The sequence below is a fragment of the Manacus candei genome, unplaced genomic scaffold, assembly GCF_025592945.1.
Source record: "Manacus candei isolate 608988 ecotype Guabito, Panama unplaced genomic scaffold, ASM2559294v1 h1tg000046l, whole genome shotgun sequence".
Taxonomy (NCBI): Eukaryota; Metazoa; Chordata; class Aves; order Passeriformes; family Pipridae; genus Manacus; species Manacus candei.
This window is the reverse complement of record NW_026138094.1, coordinates 6,372,602-6,393,837: the sequence shown is the minus strand read 5'-3', so window position 1 is coordinate 6,393,837 and position 21,236 is coordinate 6,372,602. Positions and strand designations below refer to the sequence as shown.

General features: G+C 39.5%; 2 protein-coding genes and 1 long non-coding RNA gene across 4 annotated transcripts; 1 reads left to right on the top strand and 2 right to left on the bottom strand.

The window, feature by feature from the left end:
• Positions 1 to 516: 516 nt before the first annotated feature.
• Positions 517 to 3,492, top strand: LOC127475352 (uncharacterized). Its single transcript, XR_007906175.1, has 3 exons — positions 517 to 1,216; positions 1,729 to 1,816; positions 3,379 to 3,492. It is a non-coding gene; the product is annotated as an uncharacterized LOC127475352 (long non-coding RNA).
• On the bottom strand, positions 2,981 to 6,746 carry CUNH15orf48 (chromosome unknown C15orf48 homolog). Its single transcript, XM_051797096.1, has 4 exons — positions 6,622 to 6,746; positions 6,276 to 6,364; positions 5,465 to 5,525; positions 2,981 to 4,808 (listed from the first exon to the last, which is right to left on the bottom strand). The coding sequence occupies exons 1-4, from the start codon at positions 6,661 to 6,663 to the stop codon at positions 4,740 to 4,742; spliced, it is 261 nt and encodes an 86-aa protein (XP_051653056.1). The 5' UTR covers positions 6,664 to 6,746; the 3' UTR covers positions 2,981 to 4,739.
• Positions 6,747 to 7,298: 552 nt separating this feature from the next.
• Positions 7,299 to 16,560, bottom strand: SPATA5L1 (spermatogenesis associated 5 like 1). Of its 2 annotated transcripts, XM_051797071.1 has the most exons (9): positions 15,438 to 16,560; positions 14,233 to 14,418; positions 12,753 to 12,917; positions 12,006 to 12,215; positions 11,415 to 11,645; positions 10,407 to 10,541; positions 9,624 to 9,749; positions 8,784 to 8,956; positions 7,299 to 7,401 (listed from the first exon to the last, which is right to left on the bottom strand). In XM_051797071.1, the coding sequence occupies exons 1-8, from the start codon at positions 16,512 to 16,514 to the stop codon at positions 8,804 to 8,806; spliced, it is 2,283 nt and encodes a 760-aa protein (XP_051653031.1). In that variant the 5' UTR covers positions 16,515 to 16,560; the 3' UTR covers positions 7,299 to 7,401; positions 8,784 to 8,803. The 2 variants fall into 2 exon arrangements, with proteins under 2 accessions (XP_051653031.1, XP_051653030.1); XM_051797070.1 differs by lacking the exon at positions 7,299 to 7,401 and having other exon boundaries at positions 8,616 to 8,956; positions 15,438 to 16,559.
• Positions 16,561 to 21,236: the final 4,676 nt, after the last annotated feature.

Below are 21,236 nucleotides of genomic sequence, written 5' to 3'. Positions count from 1 at the left end.
TCTGTTATTTATGCACATACTGAAAATATACAGACTTCTTGAAAAGTTTTCAGTCTATGCATCCTTACTGTTACTAGTAAGGATCCTCTTTTTTTACCTCCAATGGTGCATTTATTACAATCCCACCAGCATAAATAAAGCAAAGTAGAAGAGGGGGAGGGAGAAGGAAGACAAGCATTACAAGTAGGGACTTTTCTGCTTAATTTCTGAATTCAAACCACCAGACTAACTATATTCTAATCTACTCATTTGACATGTGTACCTTTCAGGAACACAATGCAAGTGCACCATCAAACTGTAGAAATAGTAGAAATAAATTAGGCCAAGAAAATTTTTCTGATATGTTTGTTTTTATGGGTGAGACAGAAAAAGATTTGGCAAGACTAAAATATGTGCCAGTAAGTGAAAGAAGAAAGAAGTGTCAGTAGAAAATAGGAGGAGGGTGTGAGAGACAGCAAGCAAGTAATACCATAGTCTAATAATATTCTAGATCAAATGTTTCAAGTTGAAGAGAGTGATTTTTCTACTGCTTGACAGCTGGTAAAACTGGAAGCACATTTATCTGAATTTTCACAGACATTCACATTTGTAAACCTTATGGAAACAAGGTCACAAAAGTGACTTGCTTTACACCTTAAAAATGTTGCATCATGAAGCCCAAGTTATTTATACAGAACACCTTTTAGGGAATGTTATATATGGTCAAATCCAGGCCAAGAGCCAGGACAGGGGCTCACCTGCAAGCCCAGCACCAAGGCAGTGCTGTGGGGGGAGGCCCAGCCAGGCCCCTGATGCACTGGGGCTAAACCTTGGATGTCTTAAAATGAAAACGAAACACAAACCAAAGCCCTTGTTGGGCTCTCACTGCTAATAGATGAGGGTATATTTAAATTAATTTCCTAACCTTGTGGGCTAGTACATGGCCTGTATCCTGAAGCCAGACTATCTCTTGGGCTCTCACTGACTAATGCATCTCCTAACCAGGGCTCTGCCACCCCCCATTACAGCTCTCTCACACCGCCCTCATCCCCCCACAGGCACAGTGGGTAACACTGTGGGGCAGCTTTTCACTCGGAAGGGTGAAATTTGTTGTAGGCCTGGGCTCCCTGTGCTGTGTGAGGGGCCCTCGCACGTCCTGGGCAAGCCCTGAGGAAGGGCAGCACCTTCCCAGTAACAGCGCTGGCCAAAACACACACAACAACAAGATTATCTAAAGGTAAAAGCTAATTAAACCAAAACCCCTTATTCATCAGGTCAAGGTACAGCATAAACAGGGTTGGTGCAGCCTCGGTGATCACACAGCCTGGGTGATCTTTGGTCAGGGTGAGGCGTGCAGGAGAAGGCGCTGCAGACACCCGGCTGAGGGCTCTGCAGGGTGCCGGGAGTGTGATGGCTGTTTTAGGACGGAGAGAGCTTTTGGCAAACAAGCTGCCTGTTCACAGCAGTACCTGAAGGTCAACACTCACCTTGTCCCACAGCAGTGCCCGAGGCCAGGTCATTGCTGACGCTTTTATTTCCATTTCAGTGACACTTTCAGGCAATCTCGTTATGCGTGTGCTCCAACCGGCAGGGATGTGCTGTAGAGCAAAGACTTCACACAGCAAACTAAAGCTGTGCTGAGTAGTGTGGCCTTGTTTGTTTAATCTGAAAGCTTTCCTGGGAGGTGTCCCACACCAAATATTGGCCAGATCCAGTGAATCATTCCCATTTCTCGTTTGCTTTTCACAGCTAGTCCTGGGGACAGCCCCCTCTGCACTGAGACAGGTGACAACTGCAGGATGAACCATTTCCTTTAACAGCTGCATCAGCCCCCTCTGTAAGTTACTATTTTCTGCAGAATGGCAATGAAGTAACCAGACAGTACAGTACTACACTAACAGCACCTTGTGGTAGAGAAATACAGGGGCTACAGGACATCAGAAGGAGAAATGCTGACACCAGGGCTATCATAGGCAAAAAAACCTCGAACTAAAAACTCCATACAGCGCTCTGGTAACCACAACAGCACAAGATCTGCAGTTTTAAGTCCTTCAGTACTACTATAATAACAAAAATTAGTAACTGATTGCACGTACACTGCAGAAAGCAAGCTCCTATTCTTCTTCTCTTCCAGAGAGGTATTTACAAATAGACTACTCAGAAAAAATTAGAAAAATGTGACCATGGATTCTAATGATGCATTTCTAATGGTGATTAGAACTATTAAAAACATTTCAAATGGTTTCTAATCTATATTTGAAACTCTAACAAGCCAGAGCATTTTAGTTAAACTTTGTAATTAATATGAAAGTTGGAGGTGATACAGTTCTTTGAAAAAGTACTAGAATTGGCGAGCAAAGATAGCCATTGTTTAAAAAAACAACCAAAAAACCCAACCCAACTCAAAGAACAGAATGGAGTAGGAGACAAAATGGAGAGAAGGAAAAAAGTTGTAAATTACTTCAATAACCTCTAAACTGTCCATGGAATAAGAAGTCATGGATTTGCTTAACACAGGACAGGGAAGTCTTACTCTTCTGATAAACATCAGCTCATAAAATTCAGCCAATTGAATCTTTACTGTTTGCAGAACAAGGAAATAATTTGTATATTGTGTGTATAGATTTATGTCTATACACATAGTAGTTGAGCTGGGGAGGTACAGTAATTTTTCTTGGTGTGCTCTCCAAAAGTCCTCACCTATGCAAGAGATGGATTTTTAGGGACAGTCAGAGAAGACACAAAATCCCAAGAACTTTCATAACACTCACAATCTTTTTGAAGTGCAGAAAAATATTTTGATTTCTCACATTATGTGACAACCCTCCCAACAAATCTATATTAAAAACCAGAGCAGCTAACAAGGCAAAACAGTTTATTACCAAAGCTGTTATGCTTCAGGACAGGATGAGAGAAGCAACAACCTGTGACTGATAGCAGTCATACTGCTTAATATGTTACTGGAATCATCACTGAAAAGTAGTTAAATACAAAAATGACATAAAAATTACTTACATTTATTTCATAGTATTTACAGACCATACAACTGGTGTACTGAAGAACACACTCATTTAATTCATGCATCAACTCAGAGCACAGCACTTTGTTTTGTTTGGCACAGTCCAGTAAAAATATGGAAATATAGAATAACGTAGAGAAATATTTTGAAATATTTTCTGCATTAAAATACTTTAAACTTGTACTCCTCAGAGCACTGTATCTTTGTGGTTCTATGCTATCCAACCTTGTAATGCCATTCCTTAAAATGAAAGCTAAGAAAGTATTCTGAAAACTAGTAGTTCCTCTCGTTCTAAAACATAAAAGCTGCTGAGTCATCATTACTTGATAAATATTTATGCTGAATCTGATAAAGTAACATTTAAACTTTTTTTTCCTCAGCTGAAGAAAACATAAAGCTTCTGAAGCCAAGCCACCTTGAAATTTGGGAAGCAGCTTTTCTAGCTGAAGTTTGTCTTTGCTGCAGCAGAGCAACCTAAAGCACTTGACTATTACTCACTTAGGGGGACTTTTTCCAGTTAGCAGTTGTTTCACTTTTGCTTTCTTTCTGACAGAAACTAATCTCCCTTCTGAACGTCCATTGTAAAAGAAACTGAGTAACAGACTGTGAAACTGCTTAGAAGATAGAAAATATCTACAAAAATACAGAAAATATCTACAAAAGGACTGTTCTATCATTGGATGCATTTCTTGTCTCATTAATTTACTGGGGGTCTGCCCATTATGTTCTTTCCCTGGCCAACCCATAAGAAAACACACAGATGCTTAGAAAGGAAGTGTCTCTTCATAGAATCATTTCTAATTTTAATATGTTAGTTTCTATTTGATAAAGTAGATGTTCCTAACAGCACGTAGAAATGTTTAAAAATATTGTTAACTGTGCAGTACATTTGAGCTTGCACTTGAACAACCTTGCACAAAAAGAAGAAATTAACATTGCTTGGGATAATGCAAGTTTCCTAATTCTAGTAACTTTTTCTAAATTTAAACATGAACAATATTTAAACACAAGAGAAATTATCTCATTTTCATTTCTGTATTAGCCATGCTCAATTCTTAAGTTCTAATCCTGCAGTCTCAAACACACCCTTAAATAACCTACTGGACTCCTCAGCAGGTTAAGGTGAGCACACATATAAGTTTGAGTATTTGCAGCAGAACATTAGTTTTGACTTAAACTGTCATCACATCTAATGTAGACAAGAAATGCAAGTGTACTTTATGACCACATATGTTGCCATACAAAGACATCCTCTGGATATGACTTTGGTCTATATACTGCATTGAAATACAGCATAGAGAGGAAGCAGACCAGGAATTCCAGTTTAGAAGGGCTTTTGGGTAACCTCCATTTACGGAATTTACATAAAATGTTGTAAAAATTTAGAATTTATTTAATTAAAAATTTATAAAATAACAAAACTAATGTATTTTGAAAAAATCTCAAAATTCTACAAAAACTGTGAAGGCTTTTTCCATCTATAATTACCATCTGAATATTCAACATTTGGCACCAAATGCCTACTGAAAATGAATATTTGAGTCAGTTTTTTTGGACTATGTGGATGCTGTATGCCAGCTTCTAAAGCAACACGAAACTCCTCATTCAGAGTCCAAAAAAATGGAGGAAGACCCTAAAAATGTAGCAGAAGCATTTCCGCACACTGATTTCAGTAGTCAAGTTTGTGCAGAAGTGATTCCACTAGATTCATAGGGCACCTTTTTGAGGCAACAGAAACTTCTCACTTCATAAGCTTTTTGACATTTTCCAGCTCTTCTATAGGCTGCCATTTCTGCTGGATTGTTAACAGCTGGAAGAAATGGAAAATATGAAAGTTAGCAAAATCCCAGGGGGCATTTACTCCACTCCCACACCCCCCAAGTCATACATCAACCTATTGGTGAAGAATTTCTAGTAGCTTTACATTTTTCTTTCAGAGGTATGCAAAAATAGCAACTGATGACATATATAATAACTTGTTGAACAAAATAGTTTGGATATTACATAGATAATAATGCCAAAGAATTTTATTTTTCCTTATAGTAGATGCTCTACTAAAAAAAGATATTTTTCCTTCAGGTTGCAGTACCTAAATATTCTTAGTCAATTTTGTAATTCAGGAACAAGGGGAAACAGCCTTCCTCTGTACTCCAAACTTCTATTGTTATCAATGGATTTGAGTAAATGGATGTTGGCAGTGGGAACAGACACAGCACAGCAACTAGAAGAGTATAATAAGTTCAAGGTCAGACCTAGAATGTAATAGCTGATTCCCTATCATTAGGTAACACAGGGAAGATATAAAGTAATGAACTAAAATTTTGTTTCTACTATTAATTAGATATACATCAGCTTTACTTGTGTTTCCTCATTAATATTTTGCTAGTTTTTACACATTAAAACAAGTTACTTACTGTGTTGGAAATATATGCTATTTATATTGACTATATTGCATGTAAAAATTACCTTCTGAGGCTTGGTAGGATCAATATTTTCCCAGGGTTCTGGATTGCCACTCCTGTTAATCCTTTAAAAGAAGATAAAACAAGACAGGTACTATGTTTTAAGGTGTGTTCTTCTGTACATTTTTCTTATATGAGCAGCCTATCATCAGCAGAGCTATTTACTTAAGTAAGGAGTTCCCCAAAACATAAGTTTATAGATTTGGGTGTTCTGGGTAGAATCAACAATGGCTTGCTTTATGTGCATCTTCCAAAGGACCAACCAAGCCAACACTCATGTATCGTGTCATTGTAAGGGAAGCAAGCTGAAAAATCAGAACTGAGTAAGGACACAAAGTAAGGGGACTCTGGCAGCTAAAATGCCTATTCCAATCACTTTAAAGTAAATAAATAAACTTCCCAGCACTTGAAGAGTACAGGACTTAATTCCAATTATTAGCCAAGCCACTAGAATACTCTCTTAAGTGAATATTATCAAGTGCTGCTCTTCATATACAAGTTAATAGTCTGGATGCAACATATCTGCATCTCATCTACCTATCCGATTATTTGAAATTCTTGATAGGAGCATTTAAAACCTGTTACACCTAAAGCAAAGAAAAATATTAAATCAAAAATTAGGAAATCATTTGGACTATGGTCCAAACGAATTAATTTCTTTGCTATTTACTATCTGCAGATATTTCAGTTGTTACCAGTAGTCTGGAACATGAACATGGATTTTTTTTTTTTTGGATGTAAAACATGATGGTCAAATACTTCTGCTGAACACAGAAAGGTTAGGGTGAGCACCAAACAAGAAGTATTTTGCTTACATCACATCAGTTTTGCCGAATAGGGAATACATGCTAAAAGAGAACGCCCCAACTGCTGCCACGGACAGTATTCCAGCCAGGGGAACGAGCTGAAAGACAAAACGGAGAAAGAGCTGAACTGGTGTCCCGGCTGAGAGCCCCGACTGGGGGAGCAGGGGTTATACAGCACTCAGGCGGCATTAGCTGTTAGCGTGTATTACATCTCTGTATTACTCTTCACACCCCCTCACTTCCAACACGGGGCCCTCGCTCTCTCCATTTCCCCGGGAAGGTGCTCTCTATCCCGCGCCAGCCGCATCCCTCCCCAGGGGCGGGCACCACGGCCCCGGCTTCTGGGAAAACTTACTTCTCTTTTTGTTTTAAGTATCTGGAAGATGTTCCTGTTCATCGTGGCGGCGGCTGCGGACCTGGGACAAGCGGTTCGTGTTACCGCACCCCGGGGGAGAGGGGCAGGACGGTACCGGGCTGCGGGGACGGGCGCTCCCCGCGCTGCACACGCACCGCGTTATATACGCACCGCACCGCGCCCCGGGGCGCGGAGGCGGGACGGGACGGGACAGGACGGGCCGGGCCGGGCCAGCAGTGCCACCCCCTGGCCCGCGGCGGTAGGCGCAGGGGAGCGCCCTAAGGAGTTCCCGGCCCCAAAGGGAGCTGCCGGGAGACCGGGATGCTGCCCGTGCTCTTCCCGCCTTCCTCTCGCAACTCCTCTCTCCGTTACTGCAGCACTCAAACCTTTCTTCTCCATTTCTCCTTTGTCTTCTTGTCTGTCCCAGTCTCCAGGCAGCTGCCCAAAGAACAGCATATCCAGGCAAACGCCCAGGTGAGGCCAGGGTCTGTCTCTTCCAGAGCTCAGAGAGGTGCCTATAGTGACCCAAAGAGGACCCCAATGTCATCGTGTCACCTTTTGCTGCAGCAAAAGCTTAACCCAGGCCCATGTTCCCATGCTGTGTTACACAGCTCTCATCTCTTCCCAATATCCCTGTCTGGGAAAAACTCCTACCAGGGGCAGGCTGGAGGTGAGTGCTGCCAGCAGATGACTCCTGTGTATTTCTCCCCTTCTCTCTTGCCCACTGGAAAGCAGTGAGAGGACGAAAAGGCTGCTGTTACTGCACGCTCTGCTGGCTCCCTGCAGCAAGGAACAGACACCACAGGGCACAAGTAGTTCTGTTGGTCCCTCTAGGGAGCAAGTATGGAAGTTAAGCAGCACGGTCTTTGAGGCAAAGGACTGGCAGCATTCTGCTGTCACAACAACTGTCAGGTCTGGCAATTCTAATACAAACCTTCAAACACTGGGAAGCAAAACAGAATTACCTAGAATGGTTTAACAGTTTTTCTCAGCACTGCTGCTGAGAAACCTTTGGGTGTTTGGGACGTTCACAAGCATTGCTAGGTTGTTGCCAGCAATAAAGCAATAAGGATAGTCCTTTCCATAAAATGGTGATCAAAGCCACCCAGCTAAACCCTTTCCTAGGTTACAATGGCTTCTACTACGGCCTTTGGCCCTCCACAATCACCAACTGCCTTGGAACTGCCTTTTGTGATCCATCTCACTATAAACCACACTCAGTGCAGTCCCTTCTGTCCCTGTTATAAGAAAGAAATATTTGTTAATGGGTTTATAACTCACGAACCTCAGCTGAAATAAGGAACTATCTTTGAGAGTGGTGTATTTAGTTCACAAATATTTTCATTGGGAAAAGGAAAATATAATAAAAAATAATAAACCCCCTCCTACTCTACAAAGTTAAAATGCACACTTACATGTAGTACCAATTTCCTTGGATGTAACTGTATTTTAGAAGGTGACTTACAAAAATATACTGACAAAGAATGGTTGGGTAAGGAAAAGAATTTTGCACAAATTGTTATAAAGCAAACTACCTTCTCTAAAGAAATTATTACAGTTTGAGCTGATTGCATACTTCTTACCTGCTTACTCAATCCAAATGTTTGTACAATAAGCAGTAACTGACCTAAAATTATTCCTAAAACTCCAGGCTTCCAAACCTACAACAAGGTATTAAGCACTGACAACTTTTTCACTGCCACTATATTTTGGAATCTGCTTGTAAGAAAGTAAGCCTGTGAATAGGCACATATAAAACACTTCACATTTTATACAGAATGGGACTTACTTCCTCCTATTTAACATGTGAAAGCTTTTCTATTTTTTAAATATTCACTGTCCTATGAAGACTTCTCAACACATTATAAATTAAATACTCTTGTGATGCCAGTGTTTATACTGAGAACTGGGAAATCTACAGTAACACTAAAAAAGCTGTTCCACAGTGCTTTATCTAAGTATCTCAATCACTTGTTTCATCAGATGTAAACCTATCCAAAGCAAACAAGACTTTAATTTATTATTCATTATCGAAATTACCGATCTTTGACAAGTGAAACTTTACTGTATTTCATACACCCTGAACCCTCCAGTAAGTACAGTATTAAAAAGCAGGAAAGATGTAAGCCTTTTCAAAATCTTTGCAATATATTTAAAAATACCTATGCCACTCCTTTTTGATTCAAGAGGCTAATTCTTGATTATAAAATTTTTCATAAAATTCCAAGTCTTTTCTGTTTAAGGATGGTTTTACAGTCTTCAGTGATTTCACAAAATGCTCGTGTTTTACAGCAGTTGCTTCAAGTCCATTCTCTTGCAAAGCCAACAAAGCAGCCTTTAAAAGAAAAAAAAATTAACAACTTGAAGTGCTTATCATGTTTTAAATTGCAATGAATTTATTGCAAGTATTCTAAAATATCTTACAAGGAATAAAGTCTTAGCTATAGCATCTGAAAACAGCAATGTATAATTTACGGTTATTTAACAACAGATAAACATCAAATAAGGTTACTATAACTTCATTCACTCTTTCTGTCTGGATTAGACAATATATCCTTGATCACTTATATATTTGGATTTTCTTCCTAGTCTTCTCTCTTTTATACAAATTCTCAAATTCTGGATTTCTCATAGTTTTTTTCTCTCTGGTCTTGACAGTACATGCTAATTTCAGCTAAAAATGTTGCAGTTGCCTGCAGTACACAGAGTACAATTCACCCAGATGTGAGCATGGATTAGAGAGAGCCACACAAAATAAAGGGTAGTACAGTTCCTTAACTTCTATTAAATTATCACAGAAAGATCTCATTCTTATTTGACTTTTTTATTTAAAGAATTAACCCTTGTTCAGTTCTCCCGTTTTACTCTTTATATTTTCAATACAAACCGTGAAAGAATCTGTACTACTGATGGCTTGGTAACATCTATCAGTTAGCTCTCCTTTTTCATTGAAAGTTTTAATTTACAGTTTATTTCACAGATGAGCCAGGAATATTTCTTACCTCCTTGCACAGATTTTCAATATCAGCTCCAGAGAAGAGGTCTGTTAGGGCTGCCACATCTTGTAGTGACACATCAGTATCCAACGGAATTTTTTCAGTGCAGATTTTCAAAATGGAAAGTCTTCCCTGTAAATTGGTGTATATTGTAGAAGAAAACAAAACCAAACACACCAAAAATTAATCCTTCTCCAAAGCAGTTACAAATTTGAAATTAGAACCAAGGAAAATCCAGAAGAATACCAAAATTACCTGGTTTCAGTGGAAGAATAAAATGCTATTAATGGAGATATTACCTACTCTTACAGTTATCTCATATTTTAAAGTCTGTTATTCACAGTTACTCATTACTTCATGAAAACACAGTACTTTAGACTGAAGAGTCCATATTTGGCCTGTTTTGGGTCAACTTTTCATGTGAAGCTCAGGACAAGTAGCTACACTACCCTTGGGAACAGGGCACAAAAATTATTTGAAGCAAGGACAGACAACTTGTTATGGGTGTCTCCTAAACTGTAGCTTGATTTTGTAAACACAAATTATTTCTCTATGCAATACTACAACTACATGCACCAATTAAAATGTTACAGGTACTTAAAATACAAGTGTCTTTATTCCTTTTTAGATTTCTTCATTATACCTTGAGTTTGGTGACTGATCTTCAGTGAATCATCCATCGTTAAATATATTACAGGAATATGCCCCCTTTGCTCTTAAAGTCAAGTCTATTGGCAATTAATATCTCTACCTTTAAAGCCACGTAAGGATGTGTAATAAATACATCACCTTCAGATCTGGAGGTGGAATATAGATCATCTTGTCCAACCTTCCAGGACGCAATAAGGCATCATCCAACATATCTGGTCTATTTGTTGCAGCAACTACCATGAAATCTTTGTTCAAAGCTTCCTGAAACTCTAGCTGAGTAAGAGATCATACAAACATATCAGTGCAACATGGTAAAGAGAGATAATAATTAAAGATTCGTTAAAAACTAATGAGAAGAAGGGAAGGGCAAAAAGACAATGTACCTTTATATGTAGCTATTTTCCTTTCAATATTAATATTTAATTTTTCTTGAAGTAAAAAAATGCCTTGGTGCAGATCAGATTAAAAAGAGGAAATATGGTTAGTATCTGTCTTGACAATAAACAGAGGCTTTTCTCTGGCCAGATTGTAACAAAAAATCTTTTATATGCAAAAATTCAGTATGCTACAATTCTGAAACTGTTTTCTTTAATATTCCCCCAAAGAGTATCAGAAGAAGAAGAAATTTAAATACAAAAAAGCTAAATATTAAATATTGCGAACCATTCAGTGAAAAGCGAAGGTACAACTTTTTGTTTAAGTAAGTAACTGATCATAACTGTGCTGCTTTTCTTTGCAGTATGTATGAGAAAGAACTACAAATGAAGTAGGGGAAATGCTTATAAAAAGTAAGTTCAGGGAGGAACTTGAATAAGAGTAAAAATAGCACAATCAGTCTAAAAAATTACTGTAGTGTCAAGGAGAGGATTTTTGTGACAGCAGATGAACACCAATTAGTAATGCTCATTAGCCCGTGTGGGTATTTTGTTCAAACAGTCTCCTCGAGGAACAGTGTACATAAAAACAGTCTGCAGCCTACATACAGTATTTTCTAAAAATTAGATATTATGGCAGAGTAAAAGAGCATCTTGCCCGTTTTTAAGCTTGAGGATTTTAAGTTTAAGAAGTGTGAATGCCAACGAGTAAAATTTTTGGAACAAGTGGACAGCATTTATCATTCTTCTACAGAAAAGGGCGTATAAATACCTTTCTTTCCTCATCATCACTTTGTTCTTGGCACTGCCCCTCAAGCTGTAATTTGCCTCCTCTTCTTTCTGTAACTTTGAGCCCAACACCATCCAACTCGTTGAGGAGAACAGACAGAACCCGCTGTGAGACCCCAGGGCCAGCTCTGCCGTGTGACCGAGACCCCAGGAGAGTGTCAATCTCATCCAGGAATATTATTGCTGGAGTGTTTGCTCTTGCTTGCCGAAAAACCTTTTTAAAAAATGTTTATAAAGTCAAACATTAATGCATGCAGTCTATCAGGTAAGGTGAAAAAAGTTCAGTTGCATATACTCTGTATTTTACTTAAGTTTAAAGGTACATTTATAACGACTCACAAGAGCTGTTCTGGCTTACATTTACTATAGGCAAATTCTGTTTCTTATTTATGTTCTTAAATGAACTGAAAACAAAAGACTAGAAATACTTATAAAGTTTAAAACTTTATAATTTCAGGGATAGATTCTCACTTTTATATAAATGTGAATCTCTAAGCCATTTCTATTTAATAATCAGATGATCTTTTCAATAACAAAATTTAGGTCTAACTAATTAACAAATTAAAAACTGTACCTGAGACAAAATCTTCTCTGAGTCTCCAACATAAGGTGAGAACAAGTCAGCACCACTTACAGAGAGAAAGGAACAGTGACAACTGGTGGCCACAGCCCTCACCAGCGTGGTTTTGGCACAGCCAGAAGGCCCATAGAGAAGGATTCCCTTGGGATGGGACAGGCCCATCCGAGCAAATGCCTGAGGAAACTTCATAGGCCACTCAATACTCTGCCAATACATAAAAAAGGGATGAAATTCTTAGCAACAAGACTACAGTTCATAGGCAATCAATAAAACTGCCAAGCACATTGCTTCTCCTTGATACAAACATTAATTTGAAATCAGGGAATACTGATTTAGTCTGCTTCATATAATTCCCCCTTCTTAAAGCTTCCATCTGAAGCAGATGGAAGCAGACTAAAGGCAATCATGGAGAGATGATACACAAGAGCCACCCCTGGCTAAATATTCAGGAATATTCACAAATTATCTGGCTACAAGTTAAATATTTTTCAGCTACTAAAAAACATGCATATTTTCCCATGATAGCATTATGCTTGGTGTTACAAGTTATTATTATCTTGTAACTGGAAGACCTCTAGCTCAAACACTGTAATAACTTAATGTAGTATAAAAATGTTTAAAATACAGTTTATAATCAGGTAATTAGCAAGAGAATTAATTTTCATAATTAGCATACAGAAAAACTTGGAGCATATGCTTATTAGAAATTAGCTGTTCATCTAAATTTGTTCTATGTGTTACCTGTTTTAACTTTAATTTTACATCTTCAAGACCACCAATTTGCTCCCAAGTCACAGGTTTACACTCTGTTAGTCCAACTGCACTTCGAAAAGAGGATGGTTGAATTTTTTTAAAAGCTTCTTGGAAATCTCCCATGTTAATCATGGTTTCAGTTTCAGTTGACTCCTGAAAAAAAACCCAAACCAGATAAAGCATATTAACAATATTTTTAGGTAATACTTAAATGCTGCATTATATGTGAAACACTTCACAGAAGGCCAAATGCAACTAATAAAGAAGCCAATTCCTGCCCTAATGAGCCTAGAGAACTGCAGATGCAAAAATGCAACACAAAGTAAAATATATTCTCCTTAATGGCATGATTTTACACAAGAAAAATCTATTTTAACAGAAATTAATGTTTTAGAGAAAACTACTATTCCCTAAATTATAGCTCCAGTAGACAGTGATGTGCTAAATCAAATGGTTGCTAATTTGAGGGTTACCACACAATAAATCATACAATCTTCTGAATAGAAATAAAAAGGCTGCAACATCCATTTTCACCACACTGAAGAATGCAACACATTTTATCTCAAACATGCTATACAATAACATTATTAAACTACAGTTACAGTAACAGAACTAAGATGTATTTTACAAAGGCACTTGCAAATGGGCCATCTACTTATTCATTACTTTCATTTGTCCATCTATTCTTTTCTGAGATACCAGGCCCAAATAATTTTATTATTTTCAGTGCTATGCTCTCTTTTTTTCTACCCAAGTGAAGACAGAAGGTTCTACCATTCTCTGCAGATGCTTTGACTTTGGAAATTTTACAAATATGGCTTTAAATTTCTGCTCAGCCATTGCAGATGAAAAACTACATCAAACATGTATCTCACAGTTTTTGTAAAAGCCAGAATAGAGACTGGAGTATTAAGAAACAGGCATTATAGAAATGGAATTAGAGAATTGCTAAGAGGTTAAATTTCTGCACACTGGGCAGTTGTATACCTTGTATCTACAAGAATTTTATATCCAGCCATACAACCCAGATGATAATAGTTATTTTCACTAGCTGTTATACACTTGTGTATCAACCTAACTTTAATTTGCAGTTATTAGAAAGCAGAATTCTAAATTAAATTAAATATTAATGAAATTAAGTAGCTTCAAAAGAGAGTTTTGGTGGACACAGTTTACTTTGCCGAAAAAGACAAAAATGTCTGCTTTGCACAATCCTAAAGAGGAAGAGGATAAAAACTTTCAGCAAAACTTTTCACTCAGAAAGTAGAAAACAGTCCTTTCAGGTGAGAACTGAAAGGACTAGAAAAAATGGCATATATACATTTGTAACATATTTGGTGGTTTTAGTATTTTAATTTCTGAGTCTTCAACTTCTTGAGCTTTTCGAGTAAAGCTGAGCATTAATGAGGAAAAGGTGGTACATTAATGTACATTAATGACACTGTCCTTGAGTGATGTGCAGCCATACCAAGGAGCTGTGGGACACAGCCTGCATAACAGCTTCCCTGCAGAGTGCTGTGAGGTCAGCTCCCACATAGCCAGGGGTCAGCTCTGCCAGCTGAGCCAAATCAACGTCTGCAGAAATGGGCATATTGGACGTGAGCAACTGCAGGATGGATCTTCTTTGTGTGACTGTTGGGGTCCCAATAATAACCTAAACCAAATACAATAAACAAAAAATTAAAGTAGATATTGTGCTATATTTATCTTATTTTATAGAGCTTTCATCTCTGTTTTATATTGGTTACTAAAGATTTCTATATACTTATAATTCAAATAAATATTGTTACAAAAAACCTATCAGCAGCACTATACAAATGACAAATATTTAAAATACCACTTAATTTCCAAGTGAACAGTGTTTGTACAAACAGTTGTTCATAAGACACTGTCAGCTAGTGTCTACCAAGTCCCATTTTCAGGTAATTTCAACATAACATTGAAATAATAATTTCCTTGCATCACAAGGACTAAATTAGATTCATATGACAGGGAAAAATAAATCAATGAGATAAACACTCATACATTATTAAAACCCTGGTGAAACACCTTCATAAAAATATATCTCAACCATCTATAAATCCTGGAAAATAATGAAAATTACAATTATGAAAGCATTAAAGATCTTGACTAAACTGGATGATCCAAAAGTGGGTTTAGCTAGAAAAATAAACAACACAAGCAAAAGAACTGTAAGTTGCACAACTGTGTTTTTCTTCTTTTGGCTACTAGGCTAACAGAAGTTTTCCAGAACAGATTCAACCTGTTACTGAAATCTGAATAGAATTTTTGACACAAGAGGTTACTAGTTTTCTGTCACAATAAACTTTTAAGGAGAGATGCATCAATCTTCAATCTAGAATTTAAATGAAAAAACCTAAGCCTGTAAGGCTAAGCATCTGTAAGCAAACAAACCTCTCAAGGACAGGTAAAGAAGCATAAAGAATCCCCTTGTCTATTTTGAAGCATATCGAGTTCTCAGTGTCCCGAGTTAAAAAAAAATCCCACCTTACCCAAGCTGAAGCAAAGCAAAGAAATGGGATACCTGGCTCAAGGCTGTAGAATCCCACTATGAAACACGACCAGTAGACATTAAACTTTACTCTATCAACAGCCCCCTTCCACATCAATAAGGAAAGACAAAAGTGTGTACGAATAAGAGGGTTTATTTACCTCTCTGTCAAATCTGCCAGGTCTTCTGAGTGCAGGGTCTAAGGCATCTGGCCTGTTTGTTGCTGCCACAATGACCATCTTACCCTCGCTCCTTGCACCATCCAGGAGCGTCAGCAGCTGAGCAACAATCCGATCCTCAGGAGCATTGCTTGAACTTCCTCGCTTGGGGCACAAAGAATCCATTTCATCAAAGAAGAGAATGGTTGGGCCTTCCTGTGACATTTCTCTGCCTTTTTCAAAGACTCTCCTCAAATTCTCTTCACCTTCTCCCGGCCTTGAGCCATGGAGGGCTGGGCCACTGACGCCAAACAGAAATGCACCCACCTCTTCTGCTACTGCCTTTACCATAAGAGTCTTCCCTACACCTGGGGGCCCAATTAACAGCACTCCATTAGGGACAGAAAGCCCCAGGTTCTTAAAAGTTTTTGGAAATCGCAAAGGCAGATCGATCATCTCTTTCAAAGACTTTCCCACATCATCTAGTCCTGCAACTGAAGTTTTTGCAATGCCTTCTGACAAATGTCTGTACCATTCTAAAGTGATCACCTCCTTAATTTTTATGCTTGTTTGGGGGGTTATCAACCCGGCTTCCTCCACCAAAGAGTCTGCAGACAGTATTTCAATATACACCACGGGATTTTCGGGACTTGGGGCAACAGTAACAACGTAACGAGGCAAAACATAAACATTTCTCAACAGTTCCCTGATCGTCTCCTGCAACACCGCTCTGGGAGTCGACTTTTTCAGCGCGGCGCTCCTGAGGACCACCCTGACCGCCGCCTTCCCCAGCCGCCGGTGGGGCAGCGGCTCCAGCTGCCGCACATCCAGCGAGAGCCCGCGCAGGGCCGGCGGGGCCAGGCCCGCGGTGCCGCAGGTCAGGTCGGCCTGCAGGAACCCGTCGGCCAGGTCGTGCCGGGGCCACGCCGTGCACACGCAGCACCCGCCGGGCAGCGAGATCCTCAGCGGGGCGCCGAGCCGGGCCCCCAGCAAGGACAGCGCGGCAAGTCCCAGCCGGCAGCGCTGCGTGCCCTCATCTCCCGGGTCCGGGGGAAGCAGCTTCAAGGCCGCCGGCTCCATCGCTCCCTCCGCGGGCGAGGGCAGCGACCGCCCTGCTCCGCGCGGGCCCGACCGGCTGCTTACTCACCGCGCCTCGCTCTCCCGCGGGGCTCCTGCTCCGCCGCCACCGCCAGGGACACCGCGGCCCCCCGACATTCCCGCCCCGGGATGGGACAGCCGGGAATGTCCCGGCCGGGATGGAGCGGACCCACTCCCGCGCTGACAGGCGGCCCCGCGCATGCGCCACAGCGCAGCAGGCGCGCCAGGCCCCGCCTCAGCCAACATAGAATCGGAGAAGTAACGGTGTTAGAAAAGGAGCTCACTGTGCCCCGTCCGGTCCTTCCCTAAACACCTGCGGGGACGTCACTCCGCCACCTCCATGGGCAGCCCATTCCAGTATTTGACCACCCGTCCTGTGGAGAAGTTCTTCCAAATGTCCAACTTAAACTGCCCCTAATGCAGCTTGTCCTCTTGTCCTGTCACTTATTACCTGGGAGAACAGCTCGACTCCCACCTGGCTACAGTCTCCTTTCAGGGAACTGTAGAGAGGGATAAGGTCCCAGCTGAGCCTCCTTTTCTCCAGGATAAACATCCCCAGCTCCCTCAGCTGCTACTCACTGGATTTGCGCACAAGACCCTTCACCATCTTCGTTCCCCTTCCTGAGATGAGGGGCCCAGAACTGGACACAGTCCTCCATGTCCACCACCTCCCTCACATCCTGCCTCAGCTGCCTCCCTGGGCCTTCCCTTTTAAAGGGCTGTCAAAGCACTACCTGTGAGGTGAATGTGTCCTAGAGATTTCTTATACCTTTATTCCACAGACGAAATGCACTGCCCCCCTTTTCCCACTGCCACTTGGCTTGTTCTCCACAGAGCTGGTCATGGCAGGGGTCACTCACTGCCCTCATTTTGTCACCCTCATTTTGTCTCCTCAGCACCTCCTGCTTGTTGGTTTGGTACTTCTTAAACATGTTCCCAAAAGTTGGGCTTCCACTTTCCCATGACCCTGCCAAGTGCTTCCCTTGGCTCAGGGCAGCATCTTTGTCACCAGTGGTCAGGGTTGAGTCAACTGTGGGTGCTGGTTAAAGAAATATGTGTGAAGCCACACAACTGACTCGAGAAGCTGCTGATACAAGTAATTAAGGCACAGATATTTATTCAGCAATTGGTAAAACTGTTGTAGTCTGTTGCTCTGACAAATACTTAATCAGCATTTAAGAAAAATAATTGTATAAAGTTTCGGTCCATCACCACCTTCCTAAACTGTGCTGTGAATTGTGCAGTACTTTTATAAAAACCTTCCAGGAGGTCTGTCAGCATTGTGGGATACAAGATAAAATTGTGATCTATAAAATTTAGTATGTGCATAATTTTATTCTTGCAAGTAGCTTCATTTTAAGCAAAGTCACACAAGTACCAAATACATACAGACCACATATACATGAGACCACATATACATGAGACCACATATGTACAGGAATTGGGATCTCAAATGCAAGAGGCCAGTCAGACACAATTATATTCACAGAAAACCAGAGAAGGTGGTTTACAGCACAAGTACCGTATTTCCTGCATGTATTCTGAAGGCCTCAGTGGGCGAAGCATAAGAAAACCTTTATGATGGTGGCCTGACTAATCACATTCCTGACTGAACCAAGGGCTGTACACAAAATATTTAAGTAACCCATAAATAAAAGCAGGCAGTGTTAACAGAGCCAGTTCAGATAATTCGAAATGCTGAATAGAACTCAGAACAACCTAGGGCCGAGCAGTGCAAAAACCAGCAAGCCTTCTCTTTAAGCCCAATTATGTGCAAAAGGGCCTATGAGATATTTCCTTTCAACTCATGACCAACTTTTCTGCTTGCAGTGCTTATTTTCTATTCCTTTACTCCTGGATATCAACTTAATATTTGTTTTCATAGCATGGTTTTATGCTGCACACATACGCAAATGTTTATGTGGAATATGCCTATATGGAATATGTAGACTTATTAGGTACTTAGTGTGGGACATACTAATGTTTGTCCAGAGAATGAACAGACAAAAGATTATAAGGAGCTTTCATTCCAAGAAGGCAAATGTATTTTCAAGCCAATGTCTTATAAACACATTCTCTTGTTTTATTTCTTTCCGTCAAAGGTTCTCGTAAACACGAGTGCCCTCAAGTACGTACTCGATTAAACAAAAAACATACTCTGTTTAAAATGGCAGATTTGTGTTTCAGAGTTTCAAACTGTAAGTGTAGACTCTCTGCTTGGTTTTAAAAAGTTGTGTTTAGGAAAGAAAAGAATGGAAAAGTGCATATTTGCAATGAGGTCAGTGGTCTATATTCTTATATGGTTGTTCTTTGTAACAGACTTATTGTAACATCTGGAAAATCTGATTTCTATGAGAAGGAAAAAACCTGCAAATCTAGTCTTGAGTGACAAAGAATTCCAAATAATAGTTGTTAGAATTATTGATTTGGGCATTGTTGGCTTTAGTGAGGAGGACTTTAGGTCTTCTTGGATCAATTTAGACAGTAAAAGAGGGAGTTCCACTCTTTATCAACTTATTTATACAACTCCTCTACTTCCTTTTAATAAGAAAAGCATCAGTATAGCAAAGATATGTATTGTCTGAAGTATCAAGGGAATATTTCCTGCTTCACAGAAATGTTAAGCTGGAATGCAGTACTAATTCATGAAGCACAGTGGTCTTATCTTACATAGGAAATTTGACAGTGTAAATGTACACTACTAATATTTTTGGGTTTATTCTAGTTATCTATAAATTAGTAAAACATACATATAAAAATAACATGCTTGGTGTCCAGCATAAAAACTATGATATTGTTGCTGGATGAGCACATTTCAGTGATTTTTAACTTAAACTTCTTCGATTTTTTTACTGTAGTCTGTTGTTGTAATACTGATTATGTTACTTTAAGACACTGTTAGTTTGGTTCCTCTTAGTATAATCATGTGGAACCCCCAAAACACTAATATGTTCTATTGAAAGTGCACAGGATTGGCTTTTTTTGAGCAAACTGTGGGATCAAGACCTTATTTATTTATAATTTAATAGAAAACTTTGCTGAGTTTGCTCTGCTTTGGAATGCACACCTTTTAATAGCCATTCTCCTGAATAATTTACAGACCCCAGAATTTACAATGACAAAGAGGCAAAAAGGTATTCCACCAGGAATCTGGTTTAAATTGACAAAAAAATGAAAGCAATGTTTTAAACAGTTCTCTCACCATTCACTAGATGGCAGCTGATCTTCAAGAATGGCTTTCTTTTCTCCTTTCAGATCTGATAATGTGGAGGGAGTAGTCATCAGTTCTTGGAGAAAATCTTGTCCGGCATTGTCTTCACTCCATTTCTAATATGAAACTGAAAAACCAGAACAGTGAGTGTTCAGATTATTTTCAGCTTCATTACTGAAGTAACTGTGTTCGAGATTTTTCTTGTCGGGCTTGTTGCAGTTTATTTCTGGGGAAGATTGTTCCAATTTTGCTTTCATATTTAGTGAGCCAGATCATCTTCTCTTCAAGCAGAATGTACAATACTCTGATAATATTCTAAAAATAAAGATTAATATTTCTGATTTTCTTTTTTATATGTCTATTGGTTTGTCATAGAATAATGCTCAAAATTCCCAGTTATTATAACTCAAAAAATAAAAATAATTATGTCTTGTTACAATAATTCCTTGCATACAAAGTAAAGAAGGTATTAAGCTGATTATAATTTTGGTAAGTTTGACTATATCTAGTACCAGAACTGAAAATTTTATTTAAATGGTCTAATTAAGAGTGTCTTTAACACAGGTTTTTTCATGGTAGGTGGATTTGAAAATGTGGTATGATTTTCTATTAATCAAATAAAGATAGTTCAAAGTAAGTAGATGGCATGTAGATACTTTAGGGCAGGATTTTAGTATTTGGGGAGGTTCTTTGACTAAGTATAAATGTTGTATTATAGTTATGCACATTTCAAACACCAGGCTTTGTTATAACAAAACTTCATGAGGAAATTGTAAAGATGTGCTCAGAAAAGGAGTGGAAAGAGCTTTTGCATGTCTGCATGTCTTTATGGGAGGGCCACCCTCACTGTGTTTACTTAATTTTCTAGTGAGCATCCAGTCTTGTATCTTTACAGGGAAAATGTTCCCATTGCAGTCAGTAGGAATTTTGGATGGGAAGGCATATGAGGTTGGGCCCACCCCTTAAGAGTGTGACACCAGGCTGTGGGGAAGTTACTGCACCTTAGATAGATACCACTGGTGCATCTCTGCTGGAAATCACTGCCATCCCAGCACAGGCATCAGAAGGAATGTGTGCCTGCCCCTGGAGTCTTCCAATGGAAACTCACTTGTCTCAGCTTAAGTTGCCAAGGAAAGGATTTTATGTTAACACACCACATTTTTTGGGGGGAGTGACTGGAGTCACAACTGCTCATTCCATTCTCTTGACACTTTGGGGTGGAAGCCTTTCCAGAAGGGGAAAACAGAGGGGACAGATAGTTAATAAAGACACATTTTCCCATTTGTCAATGTTTGTCTTCAGTACCTTTCGACTATTGCTTAGGGATGCTGGGTTATCTGTTTCAGCATAACAGATAATCCAGTGGTTCACTAAATCTTATTTTGGATGTGGAATAGTGAGATCCTTGTGTGGTATTCAATGTAGGAATGAGATGATGAGTATTATAGAAGGACCATTCAAACTGGAGGGACTTAGCAGTAAAATGGCAGATG